The 9515-nt window shown below is 34.7% G+C and overlaps 1 protein-coding gene across 1 annotated transcript; it reads left to right on the top strand.

Annotated features, from left to right (window-relative positions):
* The first annotated feature begins 359 nt into the window (after positions 1–359).
* LOC117125395 lies at positions 360–8863 on the top strand. Its single transcript, XM_033271912.1, has 2 exons — positions 360–761; positions 4462–8863. Exons 1-2 carry the CDS (start codon positions 656–658, stop codon positions 6855–6857), a joined length of 2502 nt encoding a protein of 833 aa, XP_033127803.1. The 5' UTR covers positions 360–655; the 3' UTR covers positions 6858–8863.
* Positions 8864–9515: the final 652 nt, after the last annotated feature.

Genomic DNA, 9515 nt, shown 5'->3' with positions numbered 1-9515 from the left:
CACTGTAGCGACAGTGTTGTCACAGTATTCTATGGAGACCAGGTTTTAATTTCAGCTGAACTTGAATAAATTCTGTAACTTTATATAGCTAAGTGACGAATCTAAAGACTAGAAGTACATTAACATTTGGCTTTCATGATTGGCAGCAATAACAACTTGAAATATATAGCAAGTATGCAAAAATACGAATTAAATCGAAAGCTTGACAACGAAATAGTTAATAGCATTGAATATACCAATTATTGAGCAGCATTTAGCAAATAACGCATGGGTTATGTCTTTTTGCATGATGGGATAGATAGGTTTATATTATTATAAAACACGCGACTGAAATTTTCAGAGGAAGTTTGTCATTTTCCTCAGTTGGAACAACATGCAAGGATAGCTCTATATGCTCAGGACAATAGTCACTCTCTCTATCGGTTGTGGTTGTAAGCAACTTTCAAGTGATTTCCGAACTCGCTTCCTTCAAACAGATTAGCCGTCCCTCTAATTTGATTGGCTTGGTAAAGTTTGATCATTGTTGAGACCACGTGGTAGTATTCGAACTATTAAGCAGCTGTATGGGAAATTGATATGACAGTGACCATCCAATCCCGGTAGGGATACAAGCAACATTAGCCCTTTTCGTAATTTACTTCGAATCTGATCAACTATGTATAGACCTACTACTCAAGACAAAATGTCCTACTTAATTGGATTATTATTTGCTCTGTTGGTAATAATTCCCGAAATATCATCAAATGTGTATTCATGTGAAGGTAAGGAAGCAATTGTTTTATTGCAAAACTAATTAATATGTGCACACTCAGTTACTTCTACAACAATTACGTATATTTAGGCCTAAAACTGCAAAATATCACACGCTTGTCTAAGACATCACACCACACAATATTGAACTGCTAAACCTTTATAGAAGTTGTAAATCAATTCTGGTTTTATTTTAGACTGCTTTATTTCGATGTAATTATGCCTTAATAGTAAAATTACAGGTATATATAAATATTATATAGTATTAAAGTACACACTAAACTAGGCTAGTATCTGAATATAGCATTCAACTTTATGTATATCTACTAGGCTATGTACCGAATATGCCTACAGGTATATGTGTGTTCTATTTTCTCTATGGTATTACATGTATATACAGTATGGTATAGTATACTGTAGTATAGTATAGTATTCTGTACGATAATATAGTATTATATTATAGTATTATAGTATAGTATAGGCCTAGTTGGCCTGTAGTGTAACTATGGACCTACAAGAAATGTTGTGCTGTTCACTTCCATGTAATTTTCCTCTCAGACATCTTAACTAACCTGGTAAAAATATAAATTACTAAATGCCTTCATGCGATTATAAAATTTCTAACTGAATCTACTTTAAAAAAAAATTTAATTTCGAAAATTGTATTTAAAAAAACATTCAGAATTGGCACTTGTCCACACAAAGCTTAATGTGCTTCTCTGTTTGGATCTGATACAAGAATATAATTGTTTGCATCCTTGCCTTGATTTCCTTACTTTCTTTACTTGTAAACAGTTTATTTTATGAAAAATCCAAATGATAGTACTCACCAATTGCATGATGAAGGATTTCTATTTCAAATAAATATCACTTTACTCCAAAACTATGTTGAGAGTAAAATAAAAAATAAGTGCAAAAACAAGTTATAAATGAAAATAATTATGGGCTGTTTCTTTCTTGGACACATTTTGAAACCTTCTGTCAATGTACCTGTAGGTAAGACCCTGGAAAAATTCATATCCCGTAAGTCTTAAGCAAGCCATATAACATAATTACGTCAAAACATGTTTATAGGCCTATTCAAAATCAATCAGTGTAGAACACCAACAAAGTGGCAATAGGCCTATACAATTACCGTGTTTTACTATAATTAAAGCTTGAATGACCTAAATTTTTGTAAGAAATGTTTTTTGTTGTAGAAAGACTACTCAAAGTGGCAGAAGACTCATTTCCGGCAATTTATGAAAACAATTTCCGGTATAAAAATGCCCATCCTCTCAAATTTGATACCTTCGATTTTTTTTTATCCCTCCGTCAATAAATAGCAGATTAACCTGAAGACCGGTAAGGAGACCAGTAACTACATTAATTAATTAAATGAGAGATTTATGTGTATGTTGTATTTACGCAGTTAATCGCAGCAGATCGACCTTGGTGTTCGATTTAATGTTTCTAGGCCTATTCTTTTTATTGCTTCGTCTGTTTCTGGTTTTCTTTTTCTTTGTTTTTTTCCTATAAGTTTTACCGTTTACTTCATTTGTTTTAATTTTTATCGAGTACTTCCTAATCTTTGGTGTACAGAGATTTAAGTATTAGGCCATGCACCTTAAGTGTGGATTGAATTGGATTGGAAATGAGTAATGAAACTTTGTGATTAAGATGCTTGCTTTCATTGCCAGGTTCCCGGGTTTCAATTCTGCAAACACTATCATATGGGCCTAATAAAACTTTATAGGCCTATATAGATACATTTCTTCAATTCGTCTTGATTTATTAAGATACAAATGTACACTGTCCTGACGCTCAGTTTAATTTCTTTTGCAGAAAAACACCTAAGAAAATATTAATGCTTCTGAATTAAAGGTGATTCATAATGTCCTGACGCTCAGTTTAATTTCTTTTGCAGAAAAACACCTAAGAAAATATTAATGCTTCTGAATTAAAGGTGATTCATAATGTTCGCTGGAAGTGTTTTATTATTTTTATTATAATTATCTAGTTCAAAAATCAGAGTACACAAGTTTTTAATTAAATAGTTTCTATGCTCAAGTTAATATTTGGTATGTTATGGTACGGTACTGCAAATTAAGCAAGTTACATTTAAAATTATTTTTTTAATGATTTTTGTCATTTTCAAGGGACAATACATCTTTAAATACAACATAACAGACAGAGATTAATTGAAAGAAAAGAGAAATTATTGGATCGGCCTTTGAATATTTTGACATGCTGTTTATCATTGAATCATAATCGTATTCGAATAGACCTGTATAAAATTCAACATCGCCACGCTGTTGACACCAATACTTGTTAATATATGTCCTTGAGTGGTAATCTACATCTTCCTTAGTTAAGTATATTGGTTGATTTCTTATAACTTGAAACAAATAAAGATAATGTGCATTTATAAATGAATCGCACAGTATTTTCTGTAAAGATAAGAATTTCGTTGTTTGACCTCCGGTATATTACAACCCAAAGAGTTGTGAAATAACAGGAAATTAAGAGGGATCTCCCCCGGGGTACTGACAGACAGAATCGTGATTCCCCGTAAACCGAAATAGGAAGGATCTTATCATTAGGCCTACTTTCATTGATATTTACTAAACTTAGAAAAGTAACAATTATTTGTGATAAGTTGGCTTGATATTTGGTATCAATAATTAGACCCATCATCACCACTACCGCGGTTAACGTCATTATGATAATTTTGTGGTTTGTCTACCTTTTTGCCGGTTTAACTTTCTTTTAACTCCTTCAATTGCTTTTCTCTGCATTTATGTCTAGTCTAAGAAAATTTCATAACCATAATTCACCTCTTTTAATGGTTTTTCTTCATTTATAATATTGTATTATTCTGCCTTTTTAACCTTGTCTGGTCAACTAATTTCTTCTTAGACAACTTTATAAAGTAGGCCTAGCCCGTTTCTAGAAATATCTTCCTAATTTATTTAGGATTTTTTCAATCAGGAAAAGAAAGGTGTCAGTTATGGTCACTCTAATTGCTTTTAAACAGACAGCCGACCATTTTACTGTCGTGTTATGAGTATTAATATTAATTTTCGTCTGTTTTGTGGCAGCTGACTTCTAGTGATACGTTAATTGTTTGTATTTTCCCAACTCAGACTAATTTATATTATTTACAACATATTATCTGTTTACAATGTTAAACCTACACCACTTCTGGGAACTGGTGACATACGTTTTGAGTGTGTTGTGTTGAACTACGTTAACTTTAGTCAATGTTCAAATCTATATTTGTGTTAAACATTTGCATATGGCTCGAATAGTTAGGCCTACATTTTATTTTTTAGTGTATTTTGATCATAGGCCATAGATGTGCAGTATTTCGCCATTCTCATTTTCAGTTCGCTTTAGGTTATTGTTAGGCTATTTGATCATCCAACCATATTTAGTTTAAGATGTAAGTATAGTTCATAGGGATTCGAACTATCTAATATTAAATACAGTAATATTAAAACAATCCATAGTCTGGTGCATAGGTTTGATGCATTATGTGCTATACTATATTATTATTATTATTATTATTATTATTATTATTATTATTATTATTATTATTATTATTATTATTATTATTATTATTGTTATTAATAATAATAATAATAATAATAATAATAATCAAACCACAATCTAATATAAAATTAAAAGTACATAAATGCATTTAATATTTTACTTTGCAATTTATTACAGACTGTGAGAGACAAGACAATAGAGGAAAGGAATTCATCTTTGGTTTTTTAGATATAATCGGACCTGACAACTTTCCGAAGGTGACTCTTGTTGGTTCCTCTCGACGTACTACACGTGTGAACGTAACTGTTGGTGTAAACATTTGGCATGTCACACTAGATAGCCATCAGTATATGAAAGTGGTACGTATTCCGGGTCAAACGGAAGGAAAAGCTATTCTAATTCAGGCGGATTATGAAATTACAGTTTATGGTATCGATGAAGGCAACTCGATGGATTCGTTTCTAGCATTTCCAACAGATGTACTCGGAAAGGAATATTTCGTTGCATCTTACGATATACCGACAAGGGTTGATATAAAACACAGGGGATCGCAATTTCTTGTTATTGGTGTTCATAATGATACAATTGTTAATATTCATCTTGAAGGTCAAGTTACGTACCAAGGTCAAACACATGGTAAAGGAGCAGTACTAGTGCGGAGATTATCACGATTACAATCAGTGTTGTTTCTGAGTGACCAAGAGGATTTAACAGGTACCCGTATTTGGGCCAATAAACCAATAGTAGTTCTTTCCGGTAGTAAATGCGCTGATATACCACGAAATGTCAGATATTGTGATCACCTTGTTGAACAACTTCCACCATTTAGTAAATGGGGAAAAACATTTATCACAACTCCATTATTCAACAGAACCGGAGGAGACCGTTTCCGGGTGATTGCCGGTCGAGATAGCACAGAAGTTGTTTTGAACAATGGAGAGAGAAAAACACTAAATCAAGGAGAGTTTGCGGAAATTGATATAAAATCAACGATGAGTTATGTTATAAACTCGTCGCAACCAATTCTTGTTATGCAATACGCGAAAGGGGGACAGGCAGACAACACAAAGGCGGATCCTTTCATGATGATGGTTCCCGCCATTGAACATTTCACCCATGACGTCATGCTTGTAACCCTTGATAACGCTGTGAACGGACAGGTGTTGAATAATCTTGCAAATATAATTATTGAATGTCGCCAGACTGTAAAACTGTATCATAATATGTTTCGGTTTCCTGAAACCGAGTTCCAAAAACTGGGAAAGCTAAGGGTTAGCATTGGTGGTACGGAGTTCTGCATGGCTCAGATCAGCCTTCCACACGGTGTCCATTATCTTGATCATCGCGACCAAAATATACCATTTTCGGTCACCCTCTACGGATACGGATCGCAAGAGGCTGAAACTGCTTACGGAATGCCTGCTGGAATATCATTTGAACCATCGTCCAGATTTGACGACGCAACCGTGATAGAGGTTTCAACATCGCCAACTGTCAAGCAGCTGCTACCAAGTTTCGTATTGCCACATAGGCCTACAACAACTCCTGGCGTGAAGTTCGAATATGAGACCACAACAAAGGAGCGATCTATTCTTAAATATATATCAGAGGATCCTGGTGAGCCATTAGCCACAGTGGACATAAAGAATGCAGCCGATCCGACAGTTGGACAGGTTTTCGATTCATATAATCCTAGCAGCGATGTTGTTCTTTCGTTGATTGTTGGAACACTTGGTTTCACAACATTCATGCTTCTCACAATGTATATATTATTGCTGAAAAACCGCATCCACAAATTGAAAACTGAAGCTCGTTTGAAAGGCACAACGTACGGAACCAGTACCATGGGTCCTGATGGTTATATGGGTTTGGATGGAACTCAAATTTCACATCGCGAATACATGAGCTTGAATTTACCACAGGGTTTGTTCGTTCGCCGCAGTCATAGCGTTCCTATTCGGCCCGCGCTTCCGCCTCGTATGCCAATCACTCCTTTAACGAAGAAGAATTTGCGCACGCACAGTGGCGCAGCTCGGTCCCCAGAGAGTTCGACAGAAATAGAATTGAATGTACTAGACGTATCTAGTGTTTCAACAGATCTTTCGCATGAATATAAAACACCAAAGACACTAAATCTCTATAAAATGCTTTGCAATACGCCAAAACGATGGCAGTGTAGTCTGCGCAAATATGGCAGGTCAATGAGTGAAAGCAGCGCAGTGACGACGAGTACGGATGATATTTATATGGACATGGGTCGGACACCCATTCATTTGCCACATAAATCCCCTCGACATAAGTACCGTCAAGATAGCGGGTTTGTGGAAAGTGTAAGCGAAGAATTCTTCCCTGTTGTATCGGAGGAATATTCTATTATACCAAACGCTGCTCCCGTCAGCGTATCGGCCCATATTGGGCCAAGTACTAGAGACCCTGTAGTGGCATCTATTGGTAAACGTAAACGCCAAAATGTTTCAACAGTTTTTAACATTCCAGGACCTGTATTATGTCCATCTTTAACAGCAGACACATATTATGACGTCGATGCTCAAGAATATACAGAACTAAACTGAGGACATTTATCTATTTTTAAAATTATGTGAATAGGTCTAGGAGGCATATTTATATTTCTAAAATCGTGGTTGAACTTAAAGAAACTTTACTATACGGCCCGAGAGGATATCAATCATTATGCTAAAGCAGGGTAAACACTGCGTTGACGAAGCCTACGTCTGTTGGCCGACGAATTCGCCTCAGCTCCCGGCCCTGTTACCGGTTGACGACGTAACGCCGTCTGCGGATTGTTGGTGACAGACTGAGCTGATCGTCATTAAAACAATCCGTTGGGTGCAGCTCGTGCGTTTCGTGCTCCATGAAATCAAATCGGTCGATACGTAATGGGCATCCGGCATAAGACTCAGATTGTCATTTTACAGATAGATATTTAATGTTTACGGTAACTAATTTGTATTAAGGTCTCCCTCCAATTAAAGACCCTCGAATTAAAGACCACCTCCAATTAAAGACCATATTTCTATGGCTCCATTTGTGTTAAATATGACTTACACACATAAATATTGTAAGCCAATGCACTGTTTTGTGTATATTGAATAATGATAATGTTAATAACATATTAATATTTTAATGGAAAGACCGCATTTAGTGCCCAGGATTCTCAGGTTTCCTGCAGAGTCCCGGAATGGAGTTTCTTGGATATTGGTGGGAGCAAGCAGGAATCTCTTGAACCATCTCCCGCAAATTCATAATATTTGCATGTTTTTACACGTTTTTAACACTGTATTATCAATTATCTCCCAGACGTCAGTGCCAATCATAATGGTTATCGTTACCATGCACAGCAAAATATATTTATATGTGTTAATGAAACTCATTTAAACAGATCTCCCAGATGTGGATTCTTCCAACTTGGGATCCCTGCTGAGTGCCGGTTTCTACACCCATTCTTAAAATACTTGAAATAAAACAATCTTACATTTACTATATCATTTATTAATTTAAGTCTAAACAGATATTTAAAGACCACTTTTAGTGCTGAAGACCAGAAGCTGCCCAAAACTTCATTTTGGGCAGTTAAATATGACTAGAATGAGTTCCAGTAAAAGTACATACAGAGTTATTGTAGACGCTAGGAGATGCAGCAGTACAACTTTAGACCATCTTTAAAGAGGGTCAGGCGAGAAACACTTGATCTGCACAGATACTTACCAAAGAGGTAAATGGGTACCTTGTAGGATAGTCGCGCAAATAATTAAAGCACGACTAAAATATTCCTCAAAGGAGTCGAAAGGTTTGCACGTCTAAATACAGTGACGTGGGAACTTTCCGAATGTTTTGTTATCTGTAGCAAATGACCCATAAGTTTCCAGGCCTACTTAGATGATTGAGATGTATGTGTTATCAGTACTTAAACATAGAGCACTTTTGTAACTTTAAATATCTGATGGGTCAATATGATATAGGCCTAATTATTTTAAAAATTATTATCTACTTTTTACATCTGTACCATAGAATATTGTACATTCGTTATTAACAATTGTTATACTATATATAGTATATTGTACATTGTTTTAATTAATGGCATACGAAATTAGTTTTTGCCAATTCAAACATTTTTTGTTTGGTTTCTTTTTAAAGTGTATATAATATAACCGATATTTGCCTTCTTAACGTTAGGGTTGAATAGACCCTCACTATTAGGCCTATTACTAAAATGCTATGTCAACGAACCCGTTGTATCACACATGCTCTTTGTGTACTGCCTTTCTTGTTTAATTTTCCACTCTCCAGACTTCACACTTCACAAAGTCTTGGTTATAGAGCGTTGAAAATCCAAAATTACAACTCTCCCAGTCCCCAAGAGTCTTGGCTATGGAGCGTCGACAGTCCCAAATTATCAGCTCTCCAGTCCCAAATCCTCATAGTCTTGGTTATGGAGCGTCGAAGGTCTCAAATGTTGCTTACTTGATAGATTACTCTCTTTATGTAGGCCTATGTTAAAAATAATGAACAGTTATAAATACAATATGAGACAATAAATATTTAAGAATTACTACCTAAATATTTTGAGCCTTATCGCATATTGTTTCATTAAATGTTTCATTTATTACTGAATGTTGTTCAGTGCCTATTGAATATATTTATATTTTATCTTGCACAGTAGATTGAATTTGAATTTTTAAGGTGTACATAAATGTACATTTTATATATATGAAATATAATAATTTTGTACAAAAATAGTTTGAAATGGCAGGTCCATAAAAAGTAGGTATATCCTCAAAATGTATCATTGAAATAAATGAAAAAATAGAAGGTAGACATGCCTTATTCTTTTATAAGCATTTCAAACTTAAACTCAACTTAACTTGATTTATAACCTTTAACCTATAAACAGGAAAGAATTTGAAATATTGATGAGGTCTGAAAACTATATGGCCACTCGAAGTATCTCAAAGTGCATTGTGCATATACACATACGTTATTTACATTTTGTTTATTAACTCTACATTCGAATATTTGACGTTTTAGTTTGTAACACTATCTGATAACGTTTGACGCAGTACACACGTGTTTGACAGTTCACCTCATCATTTATTAACACTCATACAAAACGTGTGTTGTAGCAGTATTATGTTCTATTTCACAATGTATTACGAATCTTATTAATTTATTTTCACATTGGGAATTATAATTGTATAATAAAGTTTATAACA

Source organism: Anneissia japonica, unplaced genomic scaffold, assembly GCF_011630105.1.
Source record: "Anneissia japonica isolate Jap-2015-1 unplaced genomic scaffold, ASM1163010v1 scaffold2003_len1103335_cov173, whole genome shotgun sequence".
In the NCBI taxonomy this organism is placed as follows: Eukaryota; Metazoa; Echinodermata; class Crinoidea; order Comatulida; family Comatulidae; genus Anneissia; species Anneissia japonica.
The sequence above is the reverse complement of the archived record's forward strand: the minus strand, read 5'-3'. Positions and strand labels throughout refer to the sequence as shown.

Coding starts and splice junctions, on each gene's coding strand:
- LOC117125395 (XM_033271912.1), top strand. CDS start 656: ATGTATAGACCTACTACTCAAGACAAAATGTCCTACTTAATTGGATTA. Junction 762..4,461: donor AAATGTGTATTCATGTGAAG/GTAAGGAAGCAA, acceptor AATTTATTACAG/ACTGTGAGAGACAAGACAAT.